General features: G+C 38.4%; 1 protein-coding gene across 1 annotated transcript in view; it reads right to left on the reverse strand.

The window, feature by feature from the left end:
* LOC102431484 (protein EFR3 homolog A-like) overlaps positions 1-23,670 on the reverse strand; it is a 43,605-nt gene that overhangs the window by 6,684 nt on the left and 13,251 nt on the right. The window contains 9 exon segments of the mRNA XM_023757774.1: positions 1,308-1,475; positions 3,052-3,184; positions 4,954-5,032; positions 6,832-6,969; positions 7,564-7,713; positions 11,404-11,525; positions 14,875-15,025; positions 16,247-16,374; positions 18,857-18,933. Of these exon segments, the coding sequence (XP_023613542.1) occupies positions 1,308-1,475; positions 3,052-3,184; positions 4,954-5,032; positions 6,832-6,969; positions 7,564-7,713; positions 11,404-11,525; positions 14,875-15,025; positions 16,247-16,374; positions 18,857-18,933 (1,146 nt within the window).

The raw sequence follows: 23,670 nt of genomic DNA on the forward strand, positions 1-23,670 counted from the left end.
GTTGGGGGGAGGGCCCGCAGAGGGCCGGGCGGGGCGGGGGCATGTAAGATGGGCCGAGACCCACCCCTGTGCCCACAGCAGCCTTGTGCGCGGCCCACAGTTCCTTTCAAGGTGCGTGAATTTGTGCACTGGGCCCCTAGTTGGAGTTAGTAATAATCTACTTATACAAACTCAAGTTGTTCTACTCATGATTTTGATTGGACATGAGTTAAAAACCATTTCCCATTATCACATACTTCAGCAATAAAAAAAATCTCATGATCTTAATATTACTCAATCTGTATAAAATGTATTATTCTAGCTAACACTTAAGGAACACATATTTCTGGGGAAATAAACTCCTTTGTATTTGGACCTCACAACCACCTTATGAGACTAGTTACTATTATTAGCCTCAGTTTCGTCTAGTGGACGTGAGGTAAAGAGAGGTTAAGAACTCATACAAGAAACTACACAGCTAATATTAACGTTAGCCTAAGACAAGGCCTATGCCATTATCACTCTCTCCTTCCTCCTAAGGTACTTTTAACTCTTCAGGAACCCAATTAGAAATGTTTCTAATCATCCTACCAAACTGGACACTGACTTTCTGTTCCCAGGGAGCCTGTCGTTACCACCGGGACATAAAGTCTCTAGCATGACCACTGTGAGGAGTCCTGAAAGTGACTCATTCTCCGTACCCACTGCTTGTACTGGAACTGCTGAATAACAATGCCAATGACCCACAGAAACACCACAGGGAGCTACGTTTTGGTAATTTTAAAAGAAAGAACGTGGCCAGCAGCCTCCTAACTTCCAGTGCTGAAGCTACAGCAGTGTGTCCCGTGGCCCACAGCCAGGAATATGCACCTCACCTGCCACCTGCCAGGGCACCGAGAGCTTCAACAAGGAAACCAGAGTGTGGTTTACATAGAAATCTTACTTTCTGTGCTGCACTGCATTTATTCTGTCATGTTTTAATTTTCACATTTTATTTCTGAATGTGCTATGTCACAGAAATATTGCTCGAATCTGTTGTATATACGTTTATAATAAAATACTTGAGAAACTATAAATTAAACACTCTAAAGTAAAACGGTAACACTGAATTAACTAGAAGTTGCAAAAGCAATTTATATTGACTTTGTGAAAACAAGATGAGCTGATTTGATAGACCATCTTAAAATATCACTGTGAATCTGTAAACAATGCAAATCAATTTAGGAGTCACAATAAGAGCTAAGTTCGCCATACACTGACACCCACTGTTCAAGCAGAGCTTCTTCCTGCTGCTTCACAGGGGCGTCTGGGAAGGGAAAGGGCCTCACCTATCGTTTGGATGATGGCGTTCTGCACGATCTTCTCGTCGTTGTCTTTGGAGGCCGAGTTTAAGCTGACGCTGCCCATCGATCCCCCGTGGACATCGTTCGCTTCGAATTCCACACTGAGACGCAGGTGCTTCAAGAGCGTGTTGAAGACCTCCAGCACCGTGGGTCCTGCAGGGGTCACGGGGTGAGCAGACACACCTTCCCAGTGTGCACGCACAGCCAACTCCCAATCCCTCCAGAGATCTCTGGTTATGTTCTAAGTAATTGAACATACTCACTGATTTATGAACTAACCAGTTCATTAAAAAAGTAAACAAGACGTATCTAACTAAAGGCCCAGTTATTCCAACAAACATTAACTGGCATCTCTAAGCAGCTCACAATTTGAATCACTGTCTAACCCACACAAAATGTGTATATATTTATAAAGATTTCTCAAAACTTTCTACCTATCTAATTTTGTCCATTCAAAATAATGTGTATGGGGACAACATTTAACTTGTTGGGTCAGAATCCATAGAATTATGATATTATAGCTCGTTGTAGCATAGGAAATTTATTTTGCATCTGTTGCAGCTGAAGAAGGAAGAATTTGCCTCAATTACTAGACAGACAGCCACATTCTAACACTTTTTGGGATGTACAGAGCCCAGCACATGGCACCCCACACATAACTTCCCAATGATATAACCTGCTTCCATCTCTTTGAGATAAGTTACAAGATAAGCAGTGAGAAGTCAAATCAAAAGGCCTACTCTTATTTAACAGTGAATGAATGTGAGAATGTATCAGTAGAGTATTTCCACTTTGATTTTGAACCAAAAAAATATAACCAGATTTTCCTCCTAATGCCACTAATTTTGTTAAAGACCCTTCCATTCTTCTAACCACGTACACGTAAAAATATCACCATCTGTCCCCTGTCCCTTTTCGTTATAGTCAGCTATGAAATCCTGTTGACTTGACATTCCTATCGCTGCCATCGACATCAAGTCCCTTCCCTCATGCCTACCACGATGACAACCCATTATTTCTAATGTCCTGCATTTTGCAGCCAGATGAATTATCCTAAAACACTTATCTGACAAAGATTATAGTAACTCTTTAATGAGTGTCAATCAACTGCAGAGCTGCATCTGTGATCTGGCCACAACCTGAACTTGAAAGCCACCACACCTTGTAGCCAAACAGGCTGCATAATATTTGCTCCTGCCGGTTCTAGGGAATCAGCCAAGAGGTCAGAGTGGGGAGGGAATTCATGTTTTCATTATATACTATTTTGTGCTATATAAAGAAGTTATTTCACTGTGAAAAAAAAAAAATTTGCTCCTGCCAATCCATTTTCCCTCACTCCTCTGACTCTGATTTTCTTACATGTGATCCAATTCTGCCTTTCATTACAGTACTAGGTAGAGTTGTTTAACTCCAAGTAAACTGTAAGTTTCTTTTATCTGTACCCTCCCAAATCTTTATAATATAATTGGCATCCAAAAATCTTTATTAGAAAAAAGGAGGAAGGGAAGGAGAGATTGATTTGAGGGAAAAATACTTAGTTAATTGTACACTAAGGAAGTCTGAGAATAATCATGTGAACCAAAAATTTTAAGAAAAATTACAGCACATTTAAAAACATTAGAAATATTTTCAGAGGGTTTTGCATACACTGCACTATCAACTGAAAACATTCTGGAACAGATTAAGGCAGAAGTGGTTTCTTTGTTTCTGTTTTTCTGCTGGCACTCACCTATGGAACCTTTGGCAGCAATGGCGACAGCCTCTAACAGAACCTGAATAATACCTGCTCGAACTCGTGGAGAATCTTTTTTACGTGCATCAAGGTGCCCTAGAATCTCCTGGATCAACATGGTGAAGAATAACTGAAGCCTGAAAGAAAAAAAAAACAGCCCAAAGACATGAACAGTTACATGCATCCCAGCAGAATTCATAACAAGACCACGTGACACTTAGACGCCCATTTACAGGAGCCAGTACTTATGTCATAGACCAATATGTTGCCATTAAAAATCATCCTTTTTAAGAATAAATAGGGATACTGGAAAATATTTATGATACCCTGAGTGAAAAAAGTAAGTTGCAAAATATTATGTTTAATAAAATTCAATCTGGATTTTTAAAAGTATAAAAGACTAGAATTCTATATACCCAAATATTAAAGCTGGCCATTTCTGGCAGGAGAATTCACGAGAAATTTTTATTCTTTATATTTTTCTGTAATTTCATAAAGAACACTTACATACTCTTACAATTTGATAACAGAACAAAATGTTGTTAAAAGACAAACAGACATGACATTTATAGTACCTCTCTCCTATTCAAACTAGATAAATACTACTTTTATTGTGAACACAAACAATGCTAAACAAAGCTTTCATCTAATCATGAGCCATTATCAAAATGAAAATCTTATCAATGTGTACCTGATGAAATTTAAATCAAGAAGATATGAAATTTGCAATTTACAACAGACATTTTACCAATATACATAAATTTTTTTTTTTTTTATATTTTATTGATTTTTTACAGAGAGGAAGGGAGAGAGATAGATAGTTAGAAACATCGATGAGAGAGAAACATCGATCAGCTGCCTCCTGCACATCTCCCACTGGGGATGTGCCCGCAACCCAGGTACATGCCCTTGAACGGAATCGAACCTGGGACCCTTCAGTCCGCAGGCTGACGCTCCATCCACTGAGCCAAACCGGTTTCGGCAACATACATAAATTTGATCAATAACTGTACTTGACATTGGGATGCAAGTCTAAAAAAGTGTTAAGTCTTGTAAACAGCACACCTAGGATATAAATCCTGGTATGACCAATAGTATAGTTGTGTTTCTTACAACCTTATCTCCTTTGAATTAATGACTTTTATGTTAAAAACATACACGGTGTAAAAATTGACCTAAAATCCCACTTATATTGAGAGCTAACTGGTCTGCTCTGGTTTGGAGGGAAGGCAAAGGGTCCTCTGCAGTAGATAGGAGAGTCCCAGCACAGCTTCTACAAAGACTAGGAGGTAACACAGGCACTACTGCAGAGTAGATACTCAATAAATGGTCGTTGTTATCAGCTACACGCTGCAGTCACAAATATCAATTCCAATACTAGTTTATCAGTGAAATATAAGTGCACATTGTATTAAATAAATGCACAATAACAGCACTATCATTTAATCATTTCATTCTTTTTATTACATATCTTTCCATCCTGGCAAAGAAAAACAATTACGTAGTAAATAAAAATAAATGAGATAACTAAATTAAGAACATGTTTTATATCTTATAGCAGCAATTTTCAACCTTTTTCATCTCATGGCACACATAAACTAATTACTAAAATTCTGTGGCACACCAACAAATACGTTTTGCCACTCTGACTAAAAAGAAAAAAGGTATATTTTGATTCATTCACACTGAAAGGCTATTGTTGTGTTGCCTGTTGTAGTTTTTTAAAACTTGGCAATCTAAGGGAAAAGAGGTCGGTGCCCCTGACCAAATAGTCAGGTACTGCATGTTTTAACAATTCTTGTGGAACACCAGTGTGCCGTGGTACACTGGTTGAAAATCACTGTCCTAAGGTGTTCTATATCTCTGATAAAATGTTTATCAACACAGAACCAAACTTACCTGAATGGAATACATTATAATTTTAAAGCAGTGAACTGCAAATTCATTGGGATCCCACAGTTTGTGATGATCTAAATGCCTGAAATTAACAAGAAAATTACTTTAATAATTCTTTTTTTATTCAACTTATTTTCCTTTAGAATCCTTGACAACATGCAAATCTTTGCAATCAAAAATTATCTAAAAGAAAGTCAATGTTCTAATTCCAGATATATGATATATATTTCTCCCCAAATGCCAAATTCTTTCGTAAAACACCAACAATAAAAGGCTAGAATATATATAAGACTTTTATATGAGCTGGCAAGAAAGAAAAGTTGCTCATTCCAAACTCCACAAAAAGGAAAGAATCTGGACAGTTGAGTATACACTGAAGCCACCCTGTTTTCTGCCTCTGTTCACGCATCTCAACCTGCAAAGACCTACTGCTCCAGCTAAGCCAAAGAAACACCCCCAACATCCCCAAATCAACTGGAATTCTGTGCTTTAACCCACTAGAGCACTTTTTGGCCTTTTCTTATAACCTATATATTGTATTTCATTATAGTGCATGTCAATTAGCCATCAAGTTTGTTAAGGACCAGGACAGTTTTATTCAGGTATTTAGTCCCCAAAATACCTGGTACCTTACTTGCAGAGGACTTTCAATATTTAATTATCTAAACAGCTAATACATAATTAACGATTTCATTAACATTAATTAATTAATTAACCATCACAGAATCGGGTTTTAAGTCCATCAAGCTCTACATGGAATATAGCTCACTTCCATGTTATTCAAGTACAGTTAATTGGGTAATTTCTACCTTCCAGGCTAGCTCTATAGATTTTTAAGGCTTTACATTGTACTTTTTGGTAAAAAAAAAAAAAAATTAATAACAATATTAAGATAGAAACTAAAATTCTTAAATCAGCATGTCTGGACATTAAAAAATAAACCTGCCTTTAGTTATATTTGACATGATTTTGATTATTCCTTAGTATATTTTTTATAAGAGTCCTTAAATGGTAATTTTGGAGGGGGGAAAGGTGGTGAAAATTGCAGATCCTTTTGAAAATCTAATGAATCTCTGATTTTTAATATAATTTTGTGGTTTACATATTTTTATAACTAAGATCCCAAGTATTTCCCCTAAGTAAAGACTACTCAATGTTACTTCTAGACTGCTTTACATATTCTATAAACACATTCTTACAATCAGGAAGAGAAAAGAACAAGGCAAACAATTAACAAAAGAAAGACCTGCAAAAATGTGCAGCAATGACACAGAAGATTAGCAGTAGCTCTGTCATCTGAAGATTGAGTTGAACCCAGTGCCTTGACAGGGCTTGAAAGACGGTGTGTATGTGGAGAACCTCAAAGCTCACAAACATGTTTTGCCGGAGGGAGAATACAAGTACCCATCAGAGATTTACTCTTCCTGCTCTGACTCAGTCACTGCGGCAAGAAGAAATTTCCTCAGAGCACAGGGTGTGCCCTAGGGCAGTCCAGCCACAGCAGAAAGCAAGCCAGAAAACAAGCCAGCCAATAAGAGGACCCGACCTCAGAGGTTAACAAAACGAAATACCTGATGCTTGGACGCTGTTAGTTTTAATAGTTTACCGTGGGTATGCATTTCCAGGTCTGTGGGCAGAAATTCAAGATAAATGATGCACATGGCATCAAGCACATGACTGCACTTTACTTTTAAGGAGAAAAGGCTGGGGAAGCTTTTGGACCAACTCAAACGTGTGGTATGTGACTCAATCCTGCACTCTTCCCACAATGCTCCACTGTCCCATTAGTAACTCCCTCATACAAGAAATGGTACTGTCCTCTGTAAGTTAACACAGAATACAGCACAGTCACAAATAACCAGGAAAATACCAACTACTTACGCAAAAACTGGTCTAACAGCATTATTCATATTCCCAAAAGTCGCTCGACCCAGCAGCTCTCTGAGACAGTTTTCGGCCAGCACAGCGGGATTCTCCTCTTTGTCAGCTGCGGATGGAGAAGAAGGAGGGCCTATGCGACTGGAAGGAAAGAGAAATAATAAACACAAATGTAAGAATTCTAACACTGGTCTAAAGTTAAACAGAACAGATTTTCCTTCTCAGAAATGGCAAAATGACACTTTCTTTTTATCCCCAAATATCTTAAAGAATGAGCAAGGAATAAACACAGTGTAACCTTTTTACTGAGAAAATTATAAAGTAAATAGCTGCTACTATCATTATTATTATTATTTTGGTTATTTCTAACTCCATGAAAAGCATGCTGGATCTCTAAAGAATAACAAAAGTTTAGCTATAATTTCTATGTCTTACACTTGCAACTTTAAGTAATAGTAATTCAAATAACAATTTGGATGGTCAATAATAAGTTGCAAATAAAGTATAAAATTATTCTAAAACAAATAAAACTTGAAGTGTATGAGTGACAATCTGTGTGATCACAAAAGGCAAATAATCTTTCAGAAAGGGCACATATTTACCAGTAAACTCACTCAAGTTTACAGACCACTTTTACATGATACTAAAGACAAAACTTTCTTAGCCTAGTGAGCAAGCACACATACATTCACACAAAGGTAACGCAGCCCCAGCCCTAATGCCCTTATTCAATACCTGTCGACCTCTTCTATCTTCTGCATGTTAAACAGCAAGGATGGAACAATTTTATCCATATGCTGAGGTTCCCAAATGGTAGCCCGAAGTTCATCATTGACTGTTTTGCGAACCACACCTTGAATACCCCTGATTCCAGCAATTCGAATTCTATGAAAAAGAAAATTGAATCATGAAAAAAAGTTATTTAAACAAGTCTGCTTTTTAGCTAAGAAAATGAATCCCCCCAAAATATTGTTATCTCAAGTCAATAAAATAAAAACAACACAAGTCTAAGAAATTAAAATCTCAGAAATTTAAGATGGACAAAGAGATGAGGCAGCTCCAAAAGAGGCTTCCTTTCAGTCCTATCTTTTAAAAGTCAGCATTTAAGTCTAAAAGGACCGTAAAATACAGTAATATCTAGTCTACGTATAATTTCAGTAAGAGAATCAATCAAAAGCATTAGGTTTCCTAAGAGGATGATAATACTTTAAAGCAATGAGCTAGATTCTCTCCCTTTCTTGCCTACACGTCTCAGAAGCTGAGCAAACAGAATTTCACTCTCTCTGAGCACCCTGAGTGCTTCCTCAGACTTTTCCCATGCTTCTTCTGGAGAGGCTCTTCCCGTCCTGAGCCCTTCTGGATGGAAGACTGCAGGACCAGGCTGGTTCCTTTACAGGTCTGACAAGTGAGAACTATCACCAGGGAGTGCAGACAACCTCAGCCATACGTATACGTCCCTATATACCTGTGTGTACTGACATTTACATTAGCATGTGCTTCTGTGACTGAAAATTCATCCCTCAATGAGACAATGCACCCTACCCTCCCATCCCAATCCACAGCCCCAACTTCCTCAAGCTCTTCCTCACTCTTACATATATAAAAACATCCATAGGTTCAAGAATAAGAAGTGACTAGAAAATAGCATGGTAGCCTATTTGCCCTAAAACATGTCCCCTCTGGCCAAATCTGCTTACTTTCTTTTTCACTACAACCAAACTATCCTCCACTGAAGGTCTATTCAGCTTATCTAGCACTGTCTCCCAACACCTACGAGAAGGGTTAGAGAATGGCAGCTATGGGACCAGGGTGGCACTGCTTTCCTAACCCCTGGGGAAAAGACACAGGCCTTCAGGGGGAGCAGATGGAGAATGGGAGCTGGCAGTAACACAATGCTGAACAGGTGAGAAAGTGAACTGGGAGACCAGAGACAAAGTCTGCCTGTCTTGAAGTTGTGTCTATTCATGCTGCTCCCTAAGACATAAAGGGTGAGAGACTCTGTGGCTATCACAAGTGGGCAAGCCTGACGTTACTACACGGTGTCTGTTATATGCACCTACTGCTATTCCTTGGGTGATGACAAGGTGGAGCAAACAAGATGATACAAGAATGGTGGCTGGTGCCTTGTGACACAGTAGCCTAAAGAGTACAGCAGAGTGTGCTGCCCCTGTCTGGGGAGGTGGGACTACCTACAGCTATTACAGCTACCCAGCTGGCATCCAATTCAGGTCTAGTATCTGGTCTAACCAACATATTCCAGTCATGACCTCAAAGAAATTTTATAGTTTCCTTATCAGTAAACAAGACCAACTGTCTTACCTAAAGCATAGGAATGTGTGAATGAATAAAGGTTTGAATAAATTAATTCATGTAAAGTGCTCAGTCAATACAAATTGGCCCAGAGTAAGCACTCAGTAAGTGTTAGTTAAGCACTGTCATGATAATGATTATTTCTACCACAGCTGAAGGTTGCTCAGGAAATTAGAGTTTAAGACTGTGATGCATGACTTTACATGTGGGGACTGCTCCTGCAAGACAAATATTTTAAGAAAATCTTAACCGTTATCAGACCCATTCCCCATTTCCCACCGCAGAGGCCCTGAGTTCTATCTGGTTGGGTTTTGCTAAATTAAAGGGATTGATAATAAGTATCGCAGCTAAAACCTAAAGAGGAATACGAATATCCCTGACGAAAACCAAAAGAGCTTTGACTTAAAACAGAGCAGGAAAAATCTAGCCAGCTAAGTATGGCAAAGCATTTTAGTTTACTCATTTGTTTTACAGGGACTGCAAATGAAATGTTGTCATTTTGGAATTTCAATTATCACAAAATACTAGAAAAACATCCAGTCAGAAAAAAGTACTACAAGGCCTCTCACTTGTGTATAGAAAATGTCAAGCTTCTTTTTGTAAACATTAATGAAAATTGTTACATGAAAATGTTCAAAAGACAAGATCTTTCAGTAGGGGGCGCTACATACTTAAAAATAAGATAATGTAATAAAATTTTGAATTTCTTAAATGCATCCTTTCATTAATTTTATGGATCTCATCACTTTTCACCTACTCTGGTTTATATGTGAAACTCACCTCAACCAAAATTTAAGAAATGTCTATGTGCACTTTATTAATCCTTATAATACTAAACTGAAAGAAACACTACATTCTAGATCATTTCTGTATTTTAAAAGAAAGCAAAATTGTTATAATCTTTAAAAAATTGCCATTTTCTTTAGCTAATTTTTATACTTTTTTGCCCCATTAACATTTTAATGTCAGCCCCTGAAAACAGGGAACAGTTTTATAAAACATTTTTAACGTCCTTTAGGGATAAAAAAAGATATTTTAGTGGTGACTGGGAGACATAGGAAATTAATTATTACAAGATAGTTACAGTTATCTTTACATTTCTAAGGTTTTACCCTCATAATAAAGGAAGAACATCAGGAGTCTAAATGGCCTTGAGGAAAAATTATACTAACAGCATCTCAGACAGAAACAAATCTATCTGAAATCTCTCAGCTTTCTTTCTCCCAAGTTAAAATAACTTTTATACTTGCTTTTGCTTGTGTGAACCAACACTGTAGGTTACGCACTAAAAGCTAATTAGTTGTATTTCTGCACATTCCCTTATTTATTTTGAAAGAAAAGTAAAAATTACAAAGCATGCTAAATCTTGCTAGTCTGGCCCCACATAACTATGAATTCAGGTTAGTTTCTTTCTTCCTAGTGTATTATGGAAAAGCTCAAATTACTCTATTTACCAGGGTAATTTTTATTTTTAATTCTTAACTTTCAGCCTATGTATAGACTGTATTTGGAGATAAGTATTTGATTCCAGATTATTACTAGGTTGTATTTAGAAAAAATGTTTAAAAATGCTCAAATTAGTTGTTATGAAAACCTGAGATTGACAATGACTAGTAACATACCATTCAATCTATGCACTCATTCAAAAGGCACTTACTGAGAGCCCACTATGCGCCCGGCACAATTCAAAGTGTTAGTGATACAGCAGTTCTCAAAATAAAGCTGTGGCCCTCCTGGAGTTCAGAGTCCACAGAAGAGCAGAAGACAGAGTAACTGAGATGGGATGGGAGGGTTAATATTTAACAAATAAAAGGTAGCCAGGGCAAGACTCTCATGATAAGGCGACATGCAGAAATCTGAACAAAGTGAGGTAAGAAGGGTGCCCGGGAGTTATTCTACAGAGACCGCTCAGTCCAAAGGCCTGGGAAAAGTGTGCCTGGTGTGTTCCAGAAGTGGCTGGGTTAGAGCATAACGAGGAAGAAAGATAGGATGACAGGCTGTGACATTTTTGGGGGGGGGGGGGGGGGTGGGGGACGGCGACACTCTGAGTTACAGTAGTAAAGACTGAACTTTATTTGCGATGAGTTAAGAAACCATGCTCAATTTTGCTACTTCAGTCAGTTCTTCTAACAGTAAGAAGTTGTACTTCAGGAACAAAGCATGTATTTTCATGTTTCCTTTAGTAATTATTATGTAATATATAAGCATGGTACTCATTAATAAATCGTGCTATACCTTTAAATTATAAAGTTAAACAATACATACTCCGTTCGTACATCTGGATCACTATGGCAGGAATGACACATGGCACTGAAGCGAGATACAAAGAAGTCATAACGTCTGTGATAGGATGGCGTGTCTTCTTCAATATTTGCAAATTTGACAAACTAAGGAAAATAAACAATATAAATACGTTACCACCTTTTTTAAAGTGGACCAAACACATTTATTTTCATTTATTACTTGTCACATTAACAAGCAATGTCCAAATAAGAAGCACTTATCATAAATACCACATACATATACAAAAAGAATTTTTGAATAAAGAACTTTAGAAAATCAAGGCTATAGCATTATATATATTATTATAACTTGCTAATCCAGTTCCTTTTGAATGAATAAGCTGACTCTCTAGAACAGGGGTGGGGAACGTCCAGCCCTTGGGCTGCATAAGGCCCACAAAATCATTTGGTCTGGCCCTGCCAAGGCATCAGGGGTGAGTTAATGAAAAGTCTGACCCAATATAGCAGGCTAGTTTTTAAGTGGATAATTCTGTATGGCCCTCGAATGATGTTATAAACATCCAAATGGCCTTTGGCAAGAAAAGGTTCCCACCCCTGCAAGTCTAGAAGGAAAGGCCTTGCTCTGAAGTTCGCCTACATTTCCTGGGAGCTGGCTTCAGTAATGCCCTCTCAAGCCCAACCTAAGGGAATTTTATTTCTTAATTGTGAGTAGGAAATCTTTCTGGACAGCTTTCTATACACAACACATGAGTGAATAACCTTTATACAACTATAGGACAAGGAAAAGGGGGACATAAACTGAAAGAAACATAAACTCAGTAGAGGAGAAAAATACTGAGATGGGTAGAATTCATTCTACCTCCTTTCTAAAGATTAAAAAAAAAAAAAGGAAATATCCATGTCTAGAAAATTTTAAATACCTACATGAATCATAGGCCTGGCCCTAAGATTCCTTAATATGCACCATCTCTTCTCATTAGCTTCCTTATTCATTTGGGGATTTTTAAATTCTGTACACTAAACAGCCTACAGCAATAAACTATTGATTTACTTGCAACTTTAAATATATATGTAAACACCTGCCAGGCTCTAGACTGCTGGCTATACAAGGCTATATCCAAAAGGATTATTCAACCAAGTTTTCTGATACTTTCCAAGAAACAAAACTGAAATAGCATAAATTTTAAAGAATGAAATTGTGATACCAAAAATATTTTAAATTAATTCAGCCAGAGCTGTCATCCCTTTTAAATTATACTCTTAGATGATTCACATTATCTAGAAAAAAGATACAAATAATACACTTGCTTGAGATTGAACTGAAGTTCATTACCTTCTGTATCATACACTGAGCTAGGTGTTTTCAAGAGTTCTTTTTAATTACTCCAATGACACTGAAAAGAATGTGTCGTTTATCCCCATTTTACAGATCAGAACACTGAAATTCAGAGGTGAAATCATTTGCCCACAGTGACATAGTAAATAGTGAAACTGGCATTACAGTCCTGGAGCTGGACTCCACTTTTCAAGATTCCCACACTGCACACTAACCATATGAATAATTTTGGAAAATATTAAACCAAATATTTATACTTTTCATAAAAATAAACCTTAAATGACATGAGAAAATGCTTTAAAAAACATATATGAAAAACATACACACACAAGTCTATACACAATATGTTCCTCATTTTCTAATATGTATTTTAAGAATAAATATACAGGATTACTCCTGAATACTGGAATTACAGGTGTCTTTAATTTGTTTACTCTTTTACATTTTCTAAGAATTGTCCAGCCTGGCCGGCATGGCTCAGTGGTTGAGCGTCGACCTATGAACCAGGAGGTCATGGTTTGATTCCTGGTCAGGGACGTGCCCGGGTTTCGGCTCGATCCCCAATGTGGGGCGTGTTTCTCTCTCTCTCTCCCATCTCTCTCTCTTCTCTGAAATCAATAAAAATGTATTTTTTTAAAAAAAAGAATTTTCCAAATTTGCTACAATAAATTTACATTACTTTTAAAATTAGAAAAATTTAATCAGAAATAAAAATTTGGCCACTAAAATGTTAAAAGTTCTACAAAAACTTTTAGAAGGAGGGAAACTTTATTCTCTTTTAATCTACTGGAGCCCCCAATAATGGTGTGGTCTGTGTGATCATTCCAGAAGCAGCCCCTGTTGCCCCTGAGCATAACGAGCGGGTTGAAAGCAGCAGCTCCCTCCAGGGGAAGGCACAAGCCCATCTCCTTACTGACTTCATGGAGAAGCCTTCTCATTCCTGCAGCTCTGGGAGCTCCCTAACCAACTCCAAACCCATATGCTCTGCGCTACAATACACTTCTCAGATGGAGGGTGAAGGAAAATGAGGCACAGTACAGTGCAGAGATTATGAGCAGACTGTTAGATGGCTCTAGATTTGGAACCTGGATTTGCTAACATAATGTGTGACCTGTGAAATGGAATATTTAACTTACACAGTTGAGAGGTTCAAATAAGAAGCAAACAAAAGTTAGCAAAATGCCTTGCACATAGTATATACTCAACAAAAAAATAATCCCTAGGTTTCACTTAAAAATTGGAGAATTAGATTATGTTTCAAAAGGTACAATAAAAGACAGCAGCAATGAAATTCCCAACACTGAATCCCAGCTATACACAGCATTATTTCAATGGGTCTTTGGACAAGTTTTTAGCTTCAATTTGTCTATTAGTTGATAAAAACCTGGATGGGAACATACAGATTGGCTGAATGCCTGAAAACTTCCTCAGAGATGAAGGTGGAACTGAAAGACTGAACATCCTATCTAATAAAAGAGTAATATGCAAATTAACCATAACTCCAACACAAAAGATGGCGGTGCCCAGTCCTCTCAGCCCCGCTGGAGTCCTCCAGTCCTGGGGGCGGCCCATTGCTGCGGTGACCCGGGAGTGGCCAAACAGGCCCTGCAGACAGCAGAGAACCATGGGGAGCAGGCCTAAGCCATTAGTAGGACATCCCCTGAGGGCTCCTGGATTGGAGAGGGTGTAGGTTGGGCTGAGGCACCGCCCCCATACCCCCTGCACGAATTTTGTGCACCAGGCCTCTAGTTATGTAATAAAACTAAAGACAAGAAAGATTATCCCTATATTTTATTTTCCTTTTCATATATGCCTTCCCCAACCCCAAATATGCTTAACAAGCTCTGGTTTAGGATAGAAGAAAATGAGTGTGGTGAGCAGCAATAATTCAGAAGTCATGTGAGAAAGCCTGGGGAAATACTCCCTTACTTTGATGGCCAACTGATCTTCTGTTGCCTCATGATGGGCTGATATCACAGATTTCGCAAGGAGCAACAGCAAAGCTAGAGACAAAGGGATCTCATAGTCTGCAACTGTACTGGTGCCAAATGCCCTGACCAGAGCCTGTGCCTTCCTAAGGTGAAGATGTTCTCAGAGAGATTAATTCTGAATATGCTAATTAAATTTAAAATCAGTTAAGCCAACGGTTTTACTCACAGAGTTTGTTCCAAGAACTTGAAGCTTTGGTTCCCCTGATTCCAGCAGCTTTGCTACCATATGAAGGAAGCTTTCTACAAATGGCTTGATGCTTTGAGAATGGCAAGCCATGAGAAGCTGGTCCAATGCCTCCATAGCAATTAAGACATACCTATGCATAAGAGAGAAACAATGTCAAAGCCTTTCTAGCTGTCTTAAAGCTAAATGCTTTTCACTGGAAAAATTAAAATGAGTTTATTCAAATGCACAAAACACAGCAGGGCAAATTCAGTAGTTTCTAGGGGAAATCTTCCTTTTCACAGCACTGATGGTCTTAGGTTATGAAACAGCCCTCATGCTGAGGGACAGGAAAACCAGCCAGCACGCCTGCATTTCCTCCTTCTGACCAGAACTCTGCCACAGCTTCTTTAACAGGACCTTTGCGTATTTTTGTCTCTGCAAACAGGACATTTTGTTTTCCAGATTTTTAACCATATTTCTTTGTAACCATAAATATCATAAACAATGTGCCTAAATTTCCAACATAATCTATTTATATTTGTAAACGTGAATACATAAAAAATTATCAGCAACAACAGTTAAGGAAATGTCCCATAAATGTTACCTTACAATTCACTGAATTTTAAAGGTTCGAGTAAAAATTAAAATTCAGACTTTAGTAAAGTTTGCTTCAACAATCAACTATAAAACTATTGTATCAAGACACCCAAAATGTTCTACGTGGTAACAATCTGGAAGTGGAGAAAGCCAATAATCACTTGGGGAATAGAGTACCCTAAAAACCAGGATCACAGAATGACAATATGGGAACGTAGTACCTCCAATCATCCAGGTTATCACTGTTCACGCCCAGAGAATGGATTAAGGTGGTAGAACTTACTTATAGGTAGTTGGACACCACCCACCATTTCAATGCTTTCAACTTCTGAACCTTAGTACCCAAGCCTACCACAGTTCTCTTAGTACTCTTCTGACAGGTAAAACTGAAACTGTGTTACACAAATCAGTTGGTTAACAGGATCTTTCTCTTTGTTTTCAATTTAGACACTGGTTTTTAAATTACTGTATCAGACTAACAGAGTAAGGGAGTCAATTTCTACTATTACCATTAAAAAGTCTCAGAAATTAATGGACGTTTCAGCTAAAGGCGACTCCACTAACTAACATGAGTTTATTCTTAAAATCTGAGCACCAGGAAAGTAATAAAAGCTGCAGCATCTATATGGTATTACACATTTCCTAGTGTGGCATTACAGTGTCTTATCATCTACCTATCACTGTTGCCTGACTAGACGGCAAAATAATTTAAAGGATGCTGTAACCTGGGGAGAATTTTCCAAGACACAATATTAGCAGCAATGACTTTCCTTACCCAGAACGATGTCTGACAACATCCCTGCTCAACCTTTCTGCCAGGTAAGAACCAATTCGATCCAGTTTCTCTGGAGCAGATACTGCATAAAATGTCAATTTTTCCATGTCAGCTTTAACAAGGCCATCCTAAAAATAATAACAAGTTAAACAGGTTATCTATGTTTTCATGCTTATTTTTTTTTATTTCTAAGTATTGCTTGCTGCATATTTCCCCTTTCTGGATTGGTGACTAAGCCATATTTACGCTGAACCTTTCTGGACATAGCTTTCTTAATGCTAATATTCACCATTTTAGATACACAGAATTTAAAGAAGTTAAAGAAATGCCCCATTTAGACAAAGCACTGAAATATACCTTCATAAGCAATGAATTACTCTAACACATCATCATTTAACATGACTGCATCTCATCCATTTTTACCCCTTACTAATATTAATGAGGAATAATTTATATACAATAATCTGCACCCATGTATATATCATTTGAAATATGACAGCTGTATACATCCACAGAACCCCCAGTAACAAACAAGATACAGGGTATTCCCATCATTTGCAAAAAGATGCTTCATGACCTTCCCTCTCCACTGACCACTGCCCTGCTTTTCTCACCATGAATCAGCACGTATGTTCCTCCCACATGTTCTTGTAGCTCATGGCACTTACCCTTACACTCAGCTCTACTATCATGCTTTGTCACATCAGTTTTTCAATCTTAAACAAATGCTAATCAGGTGCTAACTTGTGATGGACACCAGGAATCAACGTGAGCAAAGAATTGTGTTAATTCATTTAATCCTCATGAGGTCCTTATGAAATAAGTACTATTTATAATTTCTACTGCACAATGAGACACTGATCACACTGCTACTAATTTTAAGAAATGGGTGGTTATCTGCCCCTCACTAGAGAGCTCTTTAAAGGCAGGGACTATGACTGAAGCCCTCCGTGCCTGGGCACCTACTATCTGATCCATTTTGGATAGAGAAGATTTTTTTTTGTTTAATAAGTTAAAATTAAGAAAGATGGTCAACTGAGCTATGCATGCAAGGTTCATGTAAGCCTTTTTTAATTTTCCTCTACAAATTGCTATTTAAATAAATCTTATCTAAATACTTGGTAAATATTCTTCCTGTAATCATTCTCTAAGTTACCTGTCATCATTCCCATGGTCAAGTTTTCAAAGCTCCCTCACCACCCACAAGTGAAAGTGCATAAAGTAGATAGCCTGCCTGTCAATCCCATTCCTCTAGATCTGGCCTCCACCTCATCTTTAGTAACCATTTGTCTCAGACGACTGAGAAAAATGATCTGAATATTCAGTCCATTAAATAACACTTCGGGAATTTCAAATCAGAAATTGTGCTCAACATGATTACCACCCAACACTCTACAATTTTAAGGTTCTTGATCCCAAATGTACCTCTCTCTTGCTTTCCCAGGCCTTTTCTCTCACATGGTCCATCACTTGCAACAAAGAGACTAACCTCGACTTCTCCAGATGGTGTACATCCCTCAGAGCTCAGAAAGTCTCATTTCTCGGAGAATGCTTCCCAGAGATTCCAACCCAGTGATACCACCCCTGCTTTATGGGAAACAATACCACCTGCTTCACGTAACATTTTCACTTACTGATTTATGCACTGTGATTTAATATTCAGTCTGTTTTGCTCTAAACCAATGGATGGAAAGCTCCTTAAAGGCAGGAACCACATCTTAGGGTTTTTTATATGCCACATATTATGCAGAATATCTGGCAGCCGATGGCATTTAACTGATTAGTCTCCTCTAAATAGCTGGATGTTTAAATTAGATTTGACTAAAAATGAGATATAGCTTGAGATATATAAATTAATGTTAAGATAGCCAAAAGGTTTCTATAGTTGGCTACATTTTAAAATAAAGCAATTTCTGGAAATCAAACACATGTTAACAATTTTTATTCATGTCCATTAACACAAGACTAAAGAAGTCTTGGAAAATTTAAACTAAACCCAGGTGCCTTGAAACCAGTAATCTTCCACAGTAAAGTGACTTTTATAAAAAATTTACAAGAATTTCAGTAAAAGGAGGACAAACTCTGCCCGGAGGGTTCTTACTTTACATCTCAATTCTCTTCTAAAAACTGTGTGGCCAACTCTATTTATTCTTTGAATCTTTGCTTCATTTCCTTCAGGCCTCTCTTCTCCCAAACCCAAATCAGATGCCATTCCAACCCACTCCAGCAGCACCTCCTGTGCTTCCTTTCTCTTTCCCGCCATATTGTAATTGCCAATTTACTTGTCTAGGAGTGTGGTGAGAGCAGAGAGCCATGTCTGTGTTCACAGTTATAGTCTTAGCATTTCATATAAATAATCTGGCACCAGTTCATAAAATTTTGATGAGTATTACTTAAATTCAGGAACTATAGAGACAAAGAACATCACCTATCCACTACTCCAAATTCATGCCTAATCTATGAGAAGGATCTGAAAATTAGACAAGCAAGCATAGGTCATTTTAAAGCAAAAGAAGAAGTATAAAATAGAAGGAGTAAAAGTAGGAGGGGGGTCAGCAGGGGAAGGATGGGCCAGCAAAGAGAAGGGTCAGCAGATGTAGATCAAATTACTTTCGGGTCTTCAGGGAATATGTTGTCCACCAGGCGTTTGTAGCGAGGACGCAAAGCAGAACAGCAGCAACACACTCCTGTTCAAAAGAGAATAAAAGCACAAAGTACAGGGGTTATTCATACTGCAAATGGACTCAGAAACTAAGCTTCTGCATTTTAATGGGTTATTTAAAATGAAGGGGGAAAGTTTAAAATACCACAAACAAAAAAAAAAAGTACGCAGATTCAATTACTGATTAAGAAATGAAAAGGTTAAATTTCCTCTTCCCTCCCCAAAGACACCAGGTCAAGATGAATATACTAATGAGTTATTCCAAAGTTCCAGACCAAATTGTTTTGGGGCATGTGTGTAAATGTACACACACACACACACACCTGCCAACTTCATCCTATAAAGCAACAACATAATTTGTATCTCCTTTACCTCTTCTCAGATCTCATCTCATACTACTCTTCGCATTCCCTACACTCCAGAATTCCCCACCCCCCACCACCCCTGCCTGACCAATCCACTCAGCTCCAGCCACAGTGGTCTTAAAATGACAGTTCACTCCTAGTACAGCTGGTGAAAACAGTGAATACTTGTATCTACTCAATGATCATATAAGGAACAACCAATAGATGGGAAAACAAGCTCAAAATAAGTCCAGGAATTTTTTAAAATCTTCACAGGCTGCTGTACATATTCTCAGTTGTTGATGTCTTGGAAGGAGCAATGGGTCTGGATCCAGAAGCCCTGGGCTCATTCCAATTCTTTAACTCAAGGTCCTACATGGCCCCGGGTAAGGCACATCCGCTCTCTGGAAGAACTATGTAAGTGGGAAGGATCAGTTTTCTTATTCTGCAAACTAATAACTTCATAGGAATATTGGTCTTGAACCATTATAAATTTATTCTCATAATTGATGAAACTGGGGTGTCGCTGTATAAGTGGGCATTTGTATGTATTTAAAAACCAAAGTATGGGATGAGAGAACACTTGAGCAACAAGTTAAAAGAACTCGGATCTAAGCAGACATCTGCTACTCTCTTATCAAGTAACGTTATGCAAGAGACTTGTCCAGATCTCTCTTTGCTCATGAAGTGTGCATCGTTCCCGCATGCAGTCAATACCCAACGTCAACCGAGTGCCCAGCACAGGCCAAACAAGACTGGTCCAGATTTGCAGTAGAGGGAAGCCATGAAAAGAAATGATGAAAGCAGGACAGTTAAGATGCATACAGCATCTTTAGGAATCACAAAACATACATGCACAAATTTACACCAATAAATAATGCATACGTTATTTAACATACTCACAAACTAGTGAGGTATTATAACTGCAGCAGAACTGACCACGTAACTCACTCAACAGCAGTGGCTGGGTGAGACCCAATGTCTAACTCTACAAGCCCAGGCTCTTTCCACAACACAGTAGATATTAGTGGTAAAATCAATCAACTGCCCAATATGTCATTTGCACCTACTACGTGGTATCATGCTAGATGCCAAAGATACAAGGAAGTATGAAAGACACAAGCTCCTTGCCCCTGAGGAGTTTATAATCTGCTATTAAAAAAAACCAGTGAATAACTCAGTAGTCTATACTTAGGCTGGTAATATAAAATGCTATCCATTGTTTAGGATGCTTTTTACTTTAATAGAAGAAAAAACAAATGCCAAAGAATCCATTAGGGGGATTTTTTTTTTCATATTAACTAACACCAAAAACACCTGCACTCTTTTTAGAGTCCAAAATCAAAACACAGGTCTGATTATTACCAAGAAAATTAAGGGTAACAGCCAAATAAGCAAGTCAGGTTTCTGTGTTCATTATACGTAACACAAATATACTTCAGATAAATGTCAACGCACTGAAATAACTTAAAACCAAACTTATTGCAGGGCACTGAGCACTAGCCCACGTACTGCTACAACAAAAGGAGCTTACAGTCTGGTAAGAAAATGAAAAGACACTTTGCGAACACTAATGTGGGGCCAAACAGTAAATTCAAATTGCTGTCATAGCAAAGGGGCTAAAAACAGGTCTCAGGGCTCCCAGTTTCCCATCAGGATGGTAGTTACATTATGCCCAGTAGTTAAGGATTCTTAATACGCTATGAAGTGTCAGTCACATTGACACTTTCTGATATTATATATTGCGCTTAAAGAGGCCTCAAAAAATCTGAACTTGGGACACGCACATTATCCAGTTCCTACTTTCAGAAATCTTAGGTCTACTGAGGGAGACAGCTGAATAAAAAGTCATAATGCCAAATAGGCAGCATGGGGTTAAAGGGCTTGGACGCTGGAGAAAGACAGACAGACAGACCTGGGGTGGGCGGGTTACTTTCTCTTCTCGTGCATTTCCACAGTAGTTACATAGGTATAACCATGCATTTTTCATATTTATTGGGAAATTAAATACAATTATATGTGACATTCTTATGAAGGGTATAACATACAGTAAGCAGTCAATAAAAGGCTAGCTATTCGTGGTAGTGCAGTAAGAGAAGCCTAACAGGTATTTGAGGCCCTTGAGACAGTATTCCCAACAATGGCAAAACCTTTGCTGTAAAGCAACCATCTAAAACTCAACCAATTTCACAGGTGATTCACAAAAGCTTCCATAACGTCAGCACAGGGGGTACCTGCCACTCCTGGACAGGATGTGTGCAGTGCTAGCCTCGGCACCTACCACATTATTCATCTGCTGTGCTCATTCTCGCTGGGTGGTCACTCCTCTGGTGAATGAGGAGAGAGGCTCAGGGGCACCATCTGTCCCATCACAGTTGGCAAGGAGAGGAGCTGGGATTCCAGCCTATCTGATGACTTCAAAGGGCCACTGCCACACGACATTCAAGTACTGAACAACTTCTAAATCCCTTTAAACATCTGAGCATTCCGCATTCCATGCCCAATGAACAGGCTGCAGGAATGTGTCCAACAGATGAGGAATGCACTTCTGCGCAAGAAAATAAAGATCACATCAAGTTTCCCCACAGGACCCCAAACAAACAAAAACACCTTCTTGACCACTTAGCATAACTGAAAAACTACCAACTACAGAGAAATAAAACCAGGTTTAAAATAGCCATTTACTTGAGTTTCTATAAAATGAGACCATATTGAAGATAAGGTTATAATGACTATGACAATAATCACAAAAGAAATAACTATCGACTACTTAAAATAAGAGAATGCTGAACATATAAGCATCACAAGCAGGACGACAAGGAAATCACTGGACCTACTCAGGCACAGGAATGCGGTGGACTCCCTGGTCGGAGTCAGCTCGTAAGGCTTTTCGAGGTCGGCCGCAGGGACCGGGACGTAGTCTCTCATGCTGTCGGAGGCGGCTTTCTAGCCGATCTTCCTGCCCCAGGTCCTTCCACCTACTGCGCAGGCAGCGCCGAGCTCACTTTACTTGTAATTGATTAGCAGAGGGCACTAGCGTAATGGAGCTCATCCTGCTTGTTACTGACATCAAATGTAAAGCTATCGAGAACTTGATAATATCCTTATCAAATTCTGCTGGCAGGGCCAAACAGCGTCAACAGGATCTCATGCAAGCATTCGTACTGCTAGTTGAAGAAAAGCAGATTTTCATAAAGTTCAAATAAGAAAATAAAAGTACTTAAAACTGTTTTCCTTAAAGCATTCCTTTAATCCCTCCTCTTTCTACTTTTGACCTCTTCCCAATATTCTCTTTTCCAAGGGAAAAACCGGGCTAAGCACATCACCAAAAGCCTGAAGCAACTGGCAAGTCTGAGCAACATGAATTCTTCCTTTGCATTTAATCCCAGCATAGAAAGAAGGTAGCCCACTACCCTCCCGGAGCATGTGGAATTCAGAACCCTGCTAATGATACACTTGGGAGGAGAAACACGAAGTCTCAAGTGGAATAACTAAGCTATGAGAAAATGGAACTGGGACAGGGTTGGAAAGAGAAAAATTATGATCCCCCCAAAGTGCCAGGCTCATGGGGCAAGCTGTTCAATCAACAGAAAATCCTTCTACCTGCTTCTCAGGGTTATGAGTTCTAAATTAAAATAAAAATTTCCTATAATGTAGAATTCACTTAAAACAGGTTAATATCTTTTTAGTAAAATTTGCATACTCCTGTTAACCATTTCTTTTTTTTAACCATTTCTTTTTCAAAACACCCCAAGACAAGTTTCCTCCTAGCTCCCCTAATACCACTTTCATGTGGACTCACCAATGTCCCCTAGCCTCGCCTCTAACACCCTCCTTTGATGGAAAGATTTAGAATTAATTTCCAACCTGTCCTAACATATCCATAAGAGGATTCGAGGAACGGCATAGAAACCCTCGTGGTATGGATCAGGCACCTGGCACACAAAGGTTCTGGAAGAATTCTGCTTACCTCTAAGTGGCTAGTCCACCAGCATGTACTTCTAGTCTGGGATGACATTTGCTTTCCTATGCAATTCTGTAAGTTTGGGGGGTTGGGTAATTAATAAAGACCCTTTTTAAAATAAGCTACTTACACTTTTGACTGACTATATTATTCAGTGATAATTTAAATTTAACTGGAAATATTAATGTCTGCATATTAAACTGTTACTAATCTATCAATGCCTCTGTTATTAAATACCACCATGGTACTGGGTACTTAGTATAAAACTATCCTCTAAATCAAAAATAACTTGCTAACACTGTCCCTGGAGTTGAAGAATGCTTAGATCCCAGCATGGGAATCAACTGTATGGCTTTGGAGCAGGTTGATCTTTAAGAGCAAAACATAACAGTATCTATACCTTCTACATAGCAATTATATCACCTTAATTAATTCTAAATTATAATGGATTAGG

The sequence above is a fragment of the Myotis lucifugus genome, unplaced genomic scaffold (assembly GCF_000147115.1).
Source record: "Myotis lucifugus unplaced genomic scaffold, Myoluc2.0 scaffold_113, whole genome shotgun sequence".
NCBI classification, from domain to species: Eukaryota; Metazoa; Chordata; class Mammalia; order Chiroptera; family Vespertilionidae; genus Myotis; species Myotis lucifugus.